This window comes from Hyperoodon ampullatus, assembly GCF_949752795.1.
Source record: "Hyperoodon ampullatus genome assembly, chromosome: 3".
Classification (NCBI taxonomy): domain Eukaryota; kingdom Metazoa; phylum Chordata; class Mammalia; order Artiodactyla; family Ziphiidae; genus Hyperoodon; species Hyperoodon ampullatus.
The window spans coordinates 112,325,370-112,341,620 of NC_136916.1; the positions used below are offsets into that span (position 1 = coordinate 112,325,370).

A 16,251-nucleotide genomic window follows, 5' to 3' on the forward strand; every position below is an offset into this window, starting at 1 on the left:
TCATTAGATTGGTGGTGACTAGAACTTTTCTATAACTGTCAAAAATGCAGATGCGGGCCTCCCTGGTGGTGCAGTGGTTGAGAGTCCGCCTGCCGATGCAGGGGATACGGGTTCGTGCCCCGGTCCGGGAGGATCCCATATGCCGCGGAGTGGCTGGGCCCGTGAGCCATGGCCACTGGGCCTGCGCGTCCGGAGCCTGTGCTCCACGACGGGAGAGGCCACAACAGTGAGAGGCCCGCATACCGCAAAAAAAAAAAAAAAAAAAAAAAAAAAATGCAGATGCTTCCTCCTTAGAAGGGAAGAATTATTATCCTGCGTGACCAGAATCTTACTGTTTATCAGTGATCTTAGGAATATATTGATTTTCATTCTTGGGCTTGGGATTTCTGAATAGTTACTGGGACCTTTTTTTCCTTCCAGGGACTAGAAGGGGAAGATGAAGGAGCCATAAGTATGCTGTCTGACAATACTGCTAAGTTAACATCAGCCGTTAGGTAAGTAAGCAGTTTATCCTCTTTGAAATCTTTCTGTTGATAAGATTTATTTTGGAGGTTAAAAAATTGATTAATATTTTTCATGATAGGAAATAATAGTAATAGCATATACCTTTAAGACTAAAGAACTAAATTGTGTTTTTAATATGTTCAAGCTGATTTAAGTTCCCTCCTTTTTATATAGCAGATCATTTGTTCCTTTTACTAGTTAGAATTGTATAATGGGGGTAATTTTGCCACCGAGATAGTATCGCTGATAAAGTAAGGTGAGTTATTGTTAATTTTATCATTACTGCTATTACTTTATTAGCTAAAGTTTAAGCAGTATCTTTTTCATACTTTAAATGCCATCAAGGAGAGAGAGTTTCGTGTTTTAGAAATTTCACATTAATCTGATTTTATTCTAAACCTCCAAATTTTGGAATCAGAAAGTTAAATGGTAGAATAATGATATTTGGGAGGCAGGTTATTTTAAAATAAGAAACATTTCAACTGTATTAAAGTGGTAAATACTGTATGTGTTCAAGCCTAGAGATTAAGTTCAGTTGATAGTTTAACATGTAATTTTGTCCCTGTTTTACTGTTCCAAGTATCCTCAGAGGAAGCAACCAGGTGTGTGTTTTATTAAAATTTATGTCATTTCCTTAGAGAATTTAATGGTTAATTTTCAATTTTTTGATACTTGTAGTTCTTTGCCAGAACTCCTTGAAAAAAAAAGACTTATTGATCTCCATACAAATGTTGCCACTGCTGTTTTAGAACATATAAAGGTAAATTTAGCTTTTCCTTCCCCACAATATAGCTACTATTTTTGTAGGGTTTTAGACTTTGTAAGGTCCTTTCATATTCATTATCTCATTGAGCCCTCACTGTAATGTTAAGAGATATAATTATTGAAGGCAGCATTATTACCTTCATTTTTGCAAATGAGGAAACCCATCCAGGAAGATTAGTGATTTGCCCAAGGTCACATGTTCAGTAAAGAGAAGTTAGCATCTGTGGTATTTTTATTACGTTTTATCATATTACTTTGTTAATAGTAGACCTGTTTCTAAACATCAGTAATACAGATTTAGACATCCCTTTTACTATAGCACTATCTAAAGTATCTATTAATAACATCACTTCATTATGTAACTTGGTTCTGAACTTTTTAGTTTTAGATTAGTCTGTTAGCATTATTGCTTCTTACTGTTACCTGCTGTACTGTGATTTTGAAACAAATGTATTGGATATTCTGTATGTTGTTATCATAGTTCTTTTTTCTCATTACTTCATTCATGGTAACTCTGTATCAGCTGGACTTAATCCATTCTTCAGTGTTCTACTGTCATTTATTCTCTGGACATTGAACTGAATTCCAGTGACAGATTGATGATATACTAGGATGTGGCTATTACCGACCCCTACTTTCCATTTGAGATGATACATTTGAAAAAGCAATGTAGAAAAGCTGAATATGCTTGCTTCCTGTCCAAAGTATTGATAACAACTTGGATTTATGGAAAACGGGATTAAACATTTTTCTTTTTTAATGATTAGAGCATTAGAAAGGAACTAATATAGATAGATAATGGACATTGTACAGCATAGAATTTAAACCTGCATGATTTCTATTAAGCTGACAATCTGATTTTTTTTTTCCCCACATCTTGATAGTGATGCTTGCTATTTTCATGTACCTACAGGAATAGAAACATAATTGAGCAGTCTATAGATGATTTCTGCGGCTGATATTTTCACTTCCATATGTTGCATCTCTGTAAAGTGGGAAAACGCTGATCAAATTTTTTTACCTGAGATCATTGTCTCCTGTGGAGATAATATATATAACCGGTAAAATGCAACAGAGAGCTATATTGAGAATTTACTTCACTAGGAAAGTAAAGGCTTTGTTTACAAGGCTAAATATGAAGACTATGAATCTAATATAAAAAGTTAAACAAAAATTTATTGCATTAAAACAAAATATAGGTTCTGCTTTACATCTACTGAACTATAATTATGTAATCAAGATCTTATGATCCATTAAACAAATGTTTCTTGATTACATGCTGTTTATGACAGTTAATAGTCCTGTGTGTACCTTGAGATTTAAACTGTTCCATGGATTTTTTGACATATAGTTTTTTCATTAATTTTTTTCATTATTAAACGTTTATTAATTCTTATATTTTACTTTCTGACTTCAGTTCTCACAGTTGTAAAACCAGGAAAGTGCCAAGCTTAACTTCTACTTCCAGACTGAATTGTGTAACCCAAAGTAACTAATTATCATACCAATGGAAAGTGCATAGTTTCATCTTATTCATAAAACTTTACAAACATTATCCTGCCACAAATTTATATGAATATACTCTAGGTCAGAGACTAGAGCTTATGGTTTGAGAAAATTCTGGTTAAAGTAATTTACTTACTCAATTATGTTAAGTGGCTCTGTAGGTGTTGTGCTGGGCCCTAGAGATTCTGTAATAAACAGACAAGTTCTTTGTTCTCTTGGAGCTAATATAGTAGTGACAACAAACAAAGTAAGCAAATTAGAAAACAGGATAACGTCAGGCATTTAGGTGATATGAAAACACCAAATTAGGGTGATGTGATATGATAGACACTGGCTCAGAGGGCTGTTCTAGAGTAAGTGAAATCACCATCAAAGGAAATAACCTTTGATAAGGTGATGTTTTAATTGAGACCCGAATCACACGAAGGAGCCAGTTAGTGAAAATTTCAGGGCCACGTATTCCAGGCAGAGGGACTAATATGTGCTGCAAAGGCCTTAAGGCAGGAACAAATTGTTTTGGAGGACCTAGAAGAAGACTAATGTACTTATAGTGAGGAGAGAAAGAGTGATAGACTATGGGGTCAAGAGACATAGAGATTTAAGTATGATGAAGTTAATGCCGTGATCTGATTTATGTTTTAACAAGAGAATGGTCTGAGCTGTGTGAGGGATGGGTGAGTTCTGGAAGTAAGTGGAGAACTGGAAGATGGCTATTATACCTGACTAGGTGAAAAATTATGTTTTTTAAGGCAAAATTTACCCACGAAGTTCTTTATGTTGCTTATTTATGATTGTATATGAGTTTTTGAGAATCACTTTGTCCTAATAAATGCCATCTGTCTGAGATACTTTTAATAAGCCACCATTCCTGACCCAAAAATTCTGCTTTAAGACCTGGTTGCTTGGCTCTCACTATAAAGGAACTTGTTTCTTCCAGGGCTGCTAATTGTCTGGCAGAGCATCTTATGCTAAGAAACTAATTTGTCATTCAGGGTGTTAAATACTTGTATATAAAATCTACATATTTTGGAATAATTTTTGTGCTGTAACTCAAGGAAGACACCATATTCCTAGTAGGATCTGATATAAAGAAACTATAAAGGACATTATATATAAGGTCATTCACTTGCAGAGGGAAAATAATGTCATGTATAGAACACAGTATTCCTCATTGGATCATTCTAGGAAACCCAATTAATAGTAGTTTTTTTTTAAAATCATAGATAAAGGAGCATATTTATTTTAAATATTTACATATAAATTATAGTTGTATTTAATAAGCCACATACTCTGAGTTATTCTGATATAAGAAATTCTATTAGGGCTTCCCTGGTGGCACAGTGGTTAGGAATCCACCTGCCAATGCAGGGTACACAGGTTCAAGCCCTGGTCCGGGAAGATCCCACATGCCATGGAGCAACTAAACCCGTGCGCCACAACTACTGACCCTGCTCTCTAGAGCCCATGAGCCACAACTACTGAACCCGAGCGCCTAGATCCCATGCTCTGCAACAAGAGAAGCCACCCAGTGAGAAGCCCACGCACCACAACAAAGAGTAGCCCCCGCTCACTGCAACTAGAGAAAAGCCTGCGGGCAGCAACAAAAGACCCAATGCAGCCAAAATTAAATAAATAAATAATAATAAAGAAAGAAATTCTATTAGTATAGAAAAATTGGGATGTCTTCTGTGAAGAGTCCTGTTTTAATGTTAACCATCTTTCTTAAGTTATTCTCCTTTGTCAAAACTAGCACGTAAATGCTATTGTTTCCATTTTTTCTCATTACTTCTAGTTATAAAATTTTTTCTTACAGTTTTTCATAATTATTAAATTTCCAGTTTTAAAATATTTACTTTTAAGTGGCACTTTTATTTGTGCCATTATTATGTTACACCATCTGCCCCTGGCTATATAATGTTAATAATAATTAAAGAAGTATTTTTCTCCATTATCTCTTTTTTTTATTTTTAATTTTTATTGGAGTATAGTTGCTTAACAATGCTGTGTTAGTTTCTTGCTGTACAGCAAAGTGAATCAGTCATATGTATACATATATCCCCTCTTTTTTGGTTTTCCTTCCCATTTAGGTCACTACAGACCATTGAGTAGAGTTCCCTGTGCTATACAGTATGTTCTCATTAGTTATCTATTTTATACATAGTATCAATAATGTATATATGTTAATCCCAATCTCCCAATTCATCCCACCCCCCCATCATCTCTTACTCTTTTCATTAGAATTTGTTGACCACCTGAGCTTTATTTACTTCTTTGTAAACATTTATTCACCTGAGTAGTAAATACTTATTATTAGCAAGAATATTATGACTTTTAATGCAGAGATCTCAGAACACTTCTCTTGGTATTTGTCTTTATTGCAATTTTGCATATTCTTTTGGGGTGTTTAGATTATAGCTGCTTCTTACATTTCTTTAGATGGTTTTCTGAAGCAGAATACTAGAAGAGAAGTCCTGGCAGTTATCCAGTAGTTGATGTTTCAGTGGAAAGATAGAAGGAGCACAGCAGTTTGCAACAAGTTTGACAAATATTATCATGTAAATGTATTGATATTCTAAGGATTTTAGTGGCTTGGGTAGTTAACGTTGGTCTAATAGATTAAATTGTTGAATCCTCATTTGTTTAAAGTAAACCTTATCTTTTGAAACCTCTTTAGCAATTTTTTCACTTCTAATACAAATAAGATTTTCCCCCACTTGCTGGTTGTTACAGAATGGATTCTGAGATTACTTAAATAATTTGTAGACAAATTTTAATTTATTTTAATTATTGTTGTCTCACCTGCATAATCACACTGAATTAATTACTCTCTAACGTCAGAAACCTAAGAAAAGGAAAAGTTACCTAGCTGTAAGTCATAGTAGAGAGAGAGAAATGGCATTATATGCTCTTTCCCCTAATGCTCTTACATCTGAATGCTCCTTCCCGAGGTAGCTGGCAAAGAATTAGCTGTTAATAAGCTGTTGTGGATCAAGTCTTCATTGGCGCTGAATCTTAATTTTTGTTCTTCTTGTGGAGAAAGTTAAGCGGTACTGAATTATATCTAAAGACATCATCTGGTCAAGCAAACATGTACTGCCTTAGGTCTACACTCTGAACAAGGTTTAACCCTTGCTAGCTAGCGATGCTAGCTTTTAACTGGAGCCCCTCCTTCAGGGGACTAATTTTTCTTTGGTTCAACTTCACTGTCTTTCTTAGGGGAAAATAAGCTTTCAAAATAAAGTAGAAACTGAACTGATCTTCACTAGTCAACACATCAAATTAGCTGATGCCCTTTATTCCCTTGGTAAAACAGTGGTTGCTGACCACATTATTGACATGCTGACATTTGACAGCTAGTATGTTTGCAAGTTGAATATTTTGCTTACCAAAGAGTTATTTGTATTTGATTCCAATCTGTTTATGTCAATGGTATGAGCAGGAAAAGAGGATTTTTTCTATAAAACTAAGTTACATGCCTTAGACTCAATGAAGATGGTAATTTAATTATTGCCTAAATTAGTAGCAGGTAAAAAAAAAACCACAGGAAAACTGTAAGACATTAGAAAATCTTGAAAAACACTAAAATTGCTTTGTAAATGTTTATAACTTTTTTTATTTCACTTCAAAGAAACAAAGTAGAAGTTGTAGTTGATCCCTTATAAGTATGCATTATGCAAGAAAGAAAAAAATTTCAGTCAGTGAACCTCGGTACTCAAGGGAAAGGTCTTGGATCTACGTCAAGATTGACAGACAATTACACATTTTAGACCTTAAGTTAAAAGGTAGTGTTTAAAATGTTTATGTACAACACAGGTCCTTTTTTATTCTTTACATTAACTGACTTTGATTAACTGATCACTACTCTCCTGATCACAGTAGGGAAGAAATTTTACTGTACTATAAATCAGAACATTTCTCTGGCTGGATTTTGACTGATCTCTTTTAAATGATCTCTTGTCCAGTACACATACCAAGTGAATATTCATATGACCTTGGTGTCTTTTCTTCAAGGCAGGGAAAAATATATCTTGTAGCAGGAAGTCCCCAATGGACATACTGTCACTATCTTCTACCTCTTTTCATCCCAATTATGATTAGTCACTATCAGAACTTAAAGTTTTCTTTACTCCAAGTATGACCAAAGACAGCTCGTGAATGAGTGAAATATCCTTCAGTTTCTTACTATGAATTTCTGGAGGCTACTTTCACATCCTCAAAAAACAAAGTGTGAAATTACCTTTTCCTAGCTCTTTGCTCTCACTTTTCTGCCATCTACTTTCATGAAGATGAAGCATTGTCATTTAGCAAGACTCAGTTTAATAGATTCATAAACGTTAAATTCATAGAAATAAAGACTTCTCAAAACTCAATAAAGAGGGCTTCCCTGTTGGCACAGTGGTTGAGAGTCCGCCTGCCGATGCAGGGGACACGGGTTCGTACCCCGGTCCGGGAAGATCCCACATACTGTGGAACGGCTGGGCCCGTAAGCCATGGCCACTGAGCCTGTGCGTCCGGAGCCTGTGCTCCGCACCGGGAGAAGCCACAATAGTGAGAGGCCTGCGTACTGCAAAAAAAAAAAAACCTCAATAAAGGGAAAATGAACAACCCAATTTTTAAAAAGGTAAAAGATTTGAACAAAGATTTGACTAAAAAAGATACACGGGTGACAAATAAGTTCAGTGTCAACAATCATTAGAAAAATACAACTAAAACCATAGTGAGATACCTCTATACATCTATTAAAATGTCTAAAATTTAAAATATTGATCATGCCAACCTTTGGCAAGGTTGCAGAAGAACTAGAACTCTCATATATTGCTGGTAGGAATGTAAAATGGTACACCCACTTTGGAAAACAGTATCTCTGTTCCTTAAAATGTTAAACACAAACCCATTATATGCTCCAGCCATTCTACTCCTAGGTGTTTACTCAAGATAAATGAAAGCATATACGTTCATTGTTCATGAATATTTATAGCAGCTCTTTGTCATAGCCCAAAACTGGAAACAACCCAAATGTCTATCAACAGGTGAATTGAATGAACAAATTATGGTATATCTATACAATGGGATATTCTACAATTAAAAGGAAGGTACTATTAATACATACAGTATGTATTGTTGGATGAATCTCAGAGTAATTGCACTGAGTGAAAGATGAATGGATGAATCTCAGAGTAATTACACTGAGTGAGAGAAGCCACACACACACAAAAAGTACATAATCTATAATTGCATTTACATAAAATTCATAAAAATGCAAGCTAATCTATAGTGACAGAAAGGACATAGAGAAGGGTATTAGAGGGCCAAAAGGAAAGAAGTACATTGAGAAAATTTCCTTGGGTGATGAATAATATGTTCAGTGTTTGGATTGTGTTCATGGTTTCATGGGTATATACATATGTTAAAACTTAACAAATTCTGTGTATTGTATGTCATTATACATCAATAAAAGTGAAAAATTCAAACAAGGCTTAGTGTTCATCTATTTCAGGTCTTTTACAGATAAGAAAACAGATTTTAACTAAGTCATTGAGAAAGCCAAAGACTAATTTTGGTAATGTGGATTTTTGGCATTTTGTTTTAAGTGACATAGAATATTAAGAAACAGAGAATATGCTATGTAATTTGTGAGTAGGTAAACCTGGGAGTTTTTTACAGACTTTTCCCTTATAGGAATATGCAGTAGGTTAAATGCAGAGAGTAGAAGCAGAATTGAGATGAACAGTCAAATGTTTAAAATAAAAAGAGAGGACAGATGCATTCCTTACTTTTTTAAATAGATTTCTCACATTTTATTTATTTATTTAAACCTTGACTTGTTCTACAGAATTTGAGGTCACTTACAATGACAACACATAGACTAGCAGAATAGAGAATAACTCATGAGCACCAGGGATATACAAATCAAAGTAGAAAGTAAAAAATCAAACATAGCCCTTATAATTCCTCAGTCCTGTAGCACCCACTTTCCAAAGTCCTTCACGAAGCTCCTGTGGAACTAGGATTTTCAAGCTAGGAGGAACCGTGGGACAGAGTTTTTAGTAGATTCCACAAATTAGTGAAGTTTCTTCCTTGGTGAAATAAGGTTAAAAATAAAATTTACTGTATACCCCTCTTGGAGATTCATAATGCAGTATAATATACACATTTTATTTTATTTTTTTAATTAATTTATTTATTTTTGGCTGCATTGGGTCTTCGTTGCTGCATGCGAGCTTTCTCTAGTTGCGGCGAGCAGGGGCTACTCTTCGTTGCATAGCATGGGCTTCTTATTGTGGTGGCTTCTCTTGTTGAGCAGCATGGGCTCTAAACGCGCGGACTTCAGTAGTTGTGGCTCACGGGCTCTAGAACACAGGCTCAGTAGTTATGGCACATGGGCTTAGTTGCTCCACGGCATGTGGGATCTTCCCAGACCAGGGCTCAAGCCCGTGTCCCCTGCATTGGCAGGTGGATTCTTAACCACTGTGCCACCAGGGAAGCCCAATATATGCATTTTTAAAACTTATTTAGCCAATATTTCTCAAACTCCGTTGACTTTGGAACACCTCTAGGGATTATTTCTTATAACCAACTCTGAGAACTAGCATTCTGCAGAACATGTTTTGTGAAATATTCTTCATTTAATCAGTGAAAGAAATAAGAAAAGAAAAGGTTAAATGTTCCCTAGTTAATGGCAGAGTTGGAACTCAAACGTGGAACTTTTTGTATTTTGTCTTGTTATCTCTTTACCATACCATTTATCATTGTTATTCAGTTTCAGTCCGGTTCAGTTTATCAAGTAAAGTCAAGAAATGTTTCATTTAAAGAAATGCCTTAGGGCTTCCCTGGTGGTGCAGTGGTTGAGAGTCCACCTGCCGATGCAGGGACACGGGTTCGTGCCCCGGTCCGGGAGGATCCCACATGCCGCGGAGCGGCTGGGCCCGTGAGCAATGGCCACTGAGCCTGCGCGTCCGGAGCCTGTGCTCCACAACAGGAGAGGACACAACAGTGAGAGGCCTGCATACCGCAAAAAAAAAAAAAAAAGGAAAAAGAAATGCCTTAAAGAATTTTGCATTCTTTTACCTGACTCCTTCTGATACTGCCATTTTTGCTTTCTTTTCTCTATACTTATTGATCACCTACAATGTACAGTTCTGTAGACGGTTCTTATTTTAATCGAGTGAAAATATTTACACCCTGATTGTTATGTGAGTACTAGACCTTTAAAAAACATGTATTTTAAGATACTATGTAAATGAACGTGTTTTTACTACAGTGCCTTATAGAGTGCTTTACACTTCACAAATATTTTATTATCAAACTTAACATCCTCAGATCATGAGTGTTGGCTGAAAAATACGAACATGTGATGTATTTTTTTCCTTTTTAAGAGAACAAACTTATTTTGTGCACTTGTATATCAGGTAATTTAACATAATAGATATGTTCTCTCATTCTACAGAGGAAAACGAATCTCAGAGGTACTGAGTACATGACTTGAGACCAACTGCCAGAGCCTGAACTTGAACTTTGGCTTTTGACTTTTAAATCCCGTACTCTGTCTACCGTGCTGTAGTTCCTTAAAACATAATCGCCAAAAATATAATGAGAATGGTTTTGCTCTTTTATAATCCCTTTAGAGTAACCATGGGTTCAAAAGTAATGTAAACAAGCAAAAAGTAGAAGTAGGGAACCCCAGTTGTCTTACTAAAATATTTGACCATTCAATGTGTTTATTCATTCATTTAAAAAATACTCAGTTGACCTAGTCTTTTTTTTTTTTTTGCGTAACGCGGGCCTCTCACTGTTTGGCCTCTCTCGTTGCGGAGCACAGGCTCCCACGTGCAGGCTCAGCGGCCATGGCCCACAGGCCCAGCCGCTCGGCGGCATGTGGGATCTTCCCGGACCAGGGCACGAGCCCCTGTCCCCTGCATCGGCAGGCGGACTCACAACCACTGTGCCACCAGGGAAGCCCGGCCTAGTCTTTTATGTCCCTGAATGCTTAAATAGGAAATGAAAATTTAGTAAACTTTTAAATTGTTTCATAAAACAAGTATACTTTTTAAAATAATGGATTTGTTTTAAAGGTCAGTTATGTTGAAATACCAATAAATACCTCAAGAAAAATTCCATGCTAGGGTTACTTATTGACTGTAGTAGCGAACATGAATACATACAAATATATGTATGTATTATATACTTTGTGTATTCATTGTCAATGTAAGACTACACTCCTAAAGCTATCTTTTTTTTTTGAAGCACATGCAAAATCATATCTATGTTGTTTTCCTTTGGTTTGAGTTATTTTATATAATATCTATGGAGAAGTAAAAGTGAAAGGTGTTATTATTCAAAGCTACACAAATCTTCCCAAGGTATTGCAAACACTCTTTATTAAATGTGGCCCTTTCTTTTGTTTTACATTAGCTGCGTGTCTTTTTTTGGCTTTAGTTTTTTTTTAATTAATAGACTATTTTTTTAGAGCAGTTTTATGTTTTCAGGAAAATGAGTGAAAAGTACAGAGGATTTCCATGTATCTTCTTACCCACCCGTACCCAGTTTCCCGTTATTAATCTCTTGCATTAATGTGGTACATTTGTTACAATTGATAAGTCAATATTAATACATTATTAATACCAACTAAAGTCTGTAGTTACATTAGGGTTCACTCTTTGTGTTGTACATTCTGTGGGTTTTGACAAATGTATAATGACATATACCCATCATTACAATATCATACTGTTCAACTGCTCTAAAATCCCCTGTGCTCCACCTATATATCCCTTCTTCGCCCCACCCCGCAAATCCCTGACAACCACTGATTTTTTACTGTCTCCACAGTATTGTTTTCCAGAATATCAGATAGTTGGAATCATACAGTATGTAACGTTTTCAGAGTAATTTCTTTTATTTAGTAAAATGCATTTAAGACCCTTCTGTGTCTTTTCATGAGTTAATAGCTCATTTCTTTTTTTTTTTTTTTTACATCTTTATTGGAGTATAATTGCTTAACAATGGTGTGTTAGTTTCTGCTTTATAACAAAGTGAATCAGTTATACATATACATATGTTCCCATATCCCCTCCCTCTTGTGTCTCCCTCCCACCCTCCCTATCCTACCCCTCCAGGCGGTCACAAAGCACCGAGCTGATCTCCCTGTGCTGTGCGGCTGCTTCCCACTAGCTATCTACCTTACGTTTGGTAGTGTATATATGTCCATGCCTCTCTTTTGCTTTGTCACAGCTTACCCTTCCCCCTCCCCGTATCCTCAAGTCCATTCTCTAGTAGGAGACACATCATTTAACTTCTCTAGTGCTCAACTGTCTTACACGTAAAAGAGGATAATGACAGTATCTATCTCCTTAGGAGATATTGTATAATTCACCTATTGTTTCAGGCATATAGTATACACCAGTGAGTGCTGACAATTCGCTAATAGTTAGACATTATAGCAAGTGAACATCACCAGAACTGGCTGTTGGTGGCCACAATTTATTCTATAATTTTTGAACTCTTCTCCATAACACACCCATAGTTGTCTCTTATAAAAATCTTTTTCTTCCCCAAATCTTCATGTGAGAAGATAAATTCTCTACAACACTCTCATCTTAGGTGGGTTCATCTGTTCCCATGGCCTCGAATATTAGCTGATGCCCTCAAGTTTACATCTCTATGCTGGACTGTTCCCCTTAGCTCCCATGTTATATATCAAACTGCTTACTCAGAATCCATGTTTAAACATCTCAAGAATCTTAAACCTAATACAGTCCAAACAGAGCTGATTTGCTTTCATTTCCCTCCCCCAAATCCCATTCCACCTAAATAGGCCTGTCTCAGCAAAAGGCTAGCTCATTTCTTTTTATTGCTAGTTAATATTCCATTGTCTGGGTGTACCATAGTTTATTTATTCATTCAGTTATTGAAGGACATCTTGGTTGCTCCCAACTCTTGGCATTTATGAATAATGCTGCTATAAACATCCATGCGATGGTTTTGTGGTGGACATAAGTTTTCAACTCCTTCTGGTAAATGTCTAAGAGCATGATTGCTGGATCATATGGCCAGAGTATGTTTAGAATTGTAAAAAACTGCCAACTGCCAAACTGTCTTCCAAGGTGGCTGTACCATTTTGCATTCCCATCAGCAGTGAATGAGAGTTCCTGTTGCTTCATATCTTCACCAGCATCTGGTGTTGCCAGTGTTGGATTTTAGTCATTCTAATAGGTATATAGTATGTCTTTTTTTAATATATGCTGTCCTATTTTTTTTACATACTTTATTTTTATTGAAGTATAGTTGATTTATATACAATGTCGTTTTAGTTTCATGTGTACAGCACAGTGATTCAGTTATATACACACTCTTTTTCAGATTCTTTTCCTTTATAGGTTATTACATGTACATACTTTTATTATTTATTTAATTTTATTTATTTTATTTTTGGCCACTCCGCAGCAGCATGCAGGATCTTAATTCCCCGACCAGGGATTGAACCCCCACGAAGGGTGGGGTCTTAACCACTGGACTGCCAGGGAACTCCCAAGTGTGTCTTATTTTAATTTGCATTTTTCTGATGTCATGTAATGTGAAGCATCTTTTCATACACTTACTTGCCATCTGCCTATCTTCTTTCATGAAACATCTGTTCAGGTCTTTGGTCCATTTTTAAATTGTATTTTGTTTTCTTATTGCTGAATTTTAAGAGTTCTTTGTATTTGGTGGGGGAGGGGCAATTAGGATCCCTTAATGGGTGTGTCTTTGCAATTAACTTATCCCAGTCTATGGCTTGTCTTCTCATTCTCTTGGTAGTATCTTTCACAGAACAGAGGCCTCTAATTTTAACCAAGTCCATCTTTTTAATTATTTCTTTCATGCATCGTGCCTTTGGTGTTTTATCTAAAAAGTCATCACTATACCCAGGTTATCTAAATTTTCTCCTGGTATCTTTTAGGAGTTTTAGTTTTGCATTTACATTTAGGTCTGGGATCCATTTTTATTTATTTATTTATTTATTTTTCTGTGGTACGCGGGCCTCTCACTGCTGCGGCCTCTCCCGTTGTGGAGCACAGGCTCTGGACGCGCAGGCTCAGTGGCCATGGCCCACGGGCCCAGCTGCTCTGCGGCATGTGGGACCCTCCCAGACTGGGGCACGAACCTGTGTCCCCTGCATCAGCAGGCGGACTCTCAACCACTGCGCCACCAGGGAAGCCCTGGGATCCATTTTGAGTCAATTTTTGTGAAAGGTGTTGGGTATGTCATTTTTTTTTGCATGTGGCTGTCCGGTTGTTCTTTCACCATTTGTTGAAAAGACTTTCCTCCTCCATTGAATTTCATTTGTGCTTCTGTCAAAGATTAGTCAACTGTATTTGCATGAGTCTGTTTCTGTACTATCATTGATATATTTGTCTGGGTTTTTTTCACAAACACCACACTGTCTTAATTATTGCAGCTTTTAAGTTAAGTATTAAAATCAGGTGTTGTCAGTCCTCCATCCTTTTTTTTTTCCTCCTTCAATAATGTGTTGACTATTCTGGGTCTTTCCTGTCTCCATATAAACCTTAGAATGAGTTTGTCAATATCCACCAAATAACCTGCTGAGATTTTGACTGGAATTGTGTTGAATCTATAGATCAAGTGGGAAGAACTGACATCTTGACAATAATGAGTCTACCTATTCATAAATAAGAAATGTCTCTTCATTTATTTTTTGAGTACTAATGAAAATGGTATTTCCTTTAATTTCAAAGTTCAATTGTCCATTGCTAGTATATTGAAAACCGGTTGACTTTTGTATATTAACCTCGTGTCCTACAATCTTGCTAAAATCACTTATTAGTTCCAGGAGATTTTTTGATGTTTCTTTGAGATTTTCTACATAGACAATAGTGTCATCTGCAAACAAAGACAGCTTTATTCTTCCTTCCCAATCTGTTGCTTTTTATTTCCTTTTCTTGTTTATTGCATTAGCTAGGACTTCTAGTACAAGGTTGAGTAGGAGTGTGAGAGGGAACATCTTTACCTTGTTCCTGATCTTAGCAAGAAAACATCTAGTTCATTTGCATTCTATTTTCTGGAAGAGATTGTAGAGATCTGGAATGATTTCTTTCTTAAATATTTGGTAGAATTCACTAGTAACTTATTGATCAATTTCTTTAATAATATAGGCCTATTCATTCCATAAGATTATGTCTTTCAAGGAATTGGTTCATTTCATCTAGGTTATCAAATTTATGGGCACAGAGTTGTTTAAAATATTTTTATTATCCTTTTAATGTCATGGGATCAGTAATGATGGCCCCTCTTTCATTTCTGATACTATTTATCTCTTCTCTTCTTTATTCTTAGTTAACCTGGCTAGAAGTTTTACCAATTTGATTGATCATTTCAAAGAACCAGCTTTTGGTTCCAGTGATTTTTCTCGTGATTTCTTGTTTTTAATTTCATTGATTTCTGTTCTTATTTTTATCATTTATTTTCTTCTGTTTACTTGGATCTAATTTGCTGTTCTTTTCCTGGGTATATCTTTTGAGAGTTCAACACATTAGTGAGATAAAACTAAATGCTTCTGAGAGTTATAAAATAAGACATAATAGTTTACAGGTACCATATAAACCTCTGTTTTCTCCAGAAATATTATAGATAAAGCAGTTTTTTGTATCTCATTATAATAAGGTTGCTAATATTAGTATTTTAATATTTGTCATCTATAAAGATCATTTCATATACATTTAAAATTTCTTATTACATAGATCATTTTTGTTAGAATTTAAATATTTTTAGTAGGAGTCAATATATAAGATAAATTTAGAGATTAAATAAACTTGTTTTCTTATTCTAAAACAGATTTAAGTCAGCTTCCACGAATAGCACATACAGCAAAAATCATGAAATAGAAACTCACAATAGTTTCTATATAGTTATAATTGTAATTCTCAAATTTGGCTTTGAATTTTCTGGCAACCACAGTAAGAGATACGATTAAATTCTTGAAAAATTTCTCAGAAAGAATTTGTTTTTTATTCTAAGCAAAGTGTTCCTTAGTATTATGTTACAAAAGACATTGTTCATATTCGGCATTATCTAGAGTAAATTTAGTGATGTAACTGCAATATTTTAATATCAGTTACTGTCATGGATTTTACACAGCAACTTAATGAACGTTAAGGGCATAATATTAAAATATAATTCATTGAGGGCAGTTTTATGAGTGACCAATGTAATAAAGTCTAAGTTTATAGCATTCTAGTGTTTTTTTTCTTACACTAAGAATAGAATTTTTATTTTTTATTTTTTTTTTTTTATTTATTTTTTTTTTTTTTGCGATACGCGGGCCTCTCACTGTTGTGGCCTCTCCCATTGCGGAGCACAGGCTCCGGACGCGCAGGCTCAACGGCCATGGCTCACAGGCCCAGCCGCTCCGCGGCACGTGGGATCTTCCCGGACCGGGGCACGAACCCGTGTGCCCTGCATTGGCAGGTGGACTCTCAACCA

The 16,251-nt window shown here is 35.7% G+C and overlaps 1 protein-coding gene across 2 annotated transcripts in view; it reads left to right on the top strand.

Moving 5' to 3' along the window:
- SCFD1 (sec1 family domain containing 1) overlaps window positions 1-16,251 on the top strand; it is a gene marked incomplete at its 5' end in the record, with an annotated part of 137,793 nt that overhangs the window by 61,294 nt on the left and 60,248 nt on the right. For both annotated transcript variants that reach the window (XM_079701113.1, XM_079701114.1), the window contains 2 exons: window positions 421-494; window positions 1,183-1,264. In XM_079701113.1, coding sequence (XP_079557239.1) covers window positions 421-494; window positions 1,183-1,264 — 156 coding nt within the window. The remainder of the gene's footprint in view (window positions 1-420; window positions 495-1,182; window positions 1,265-16,251) is intronic.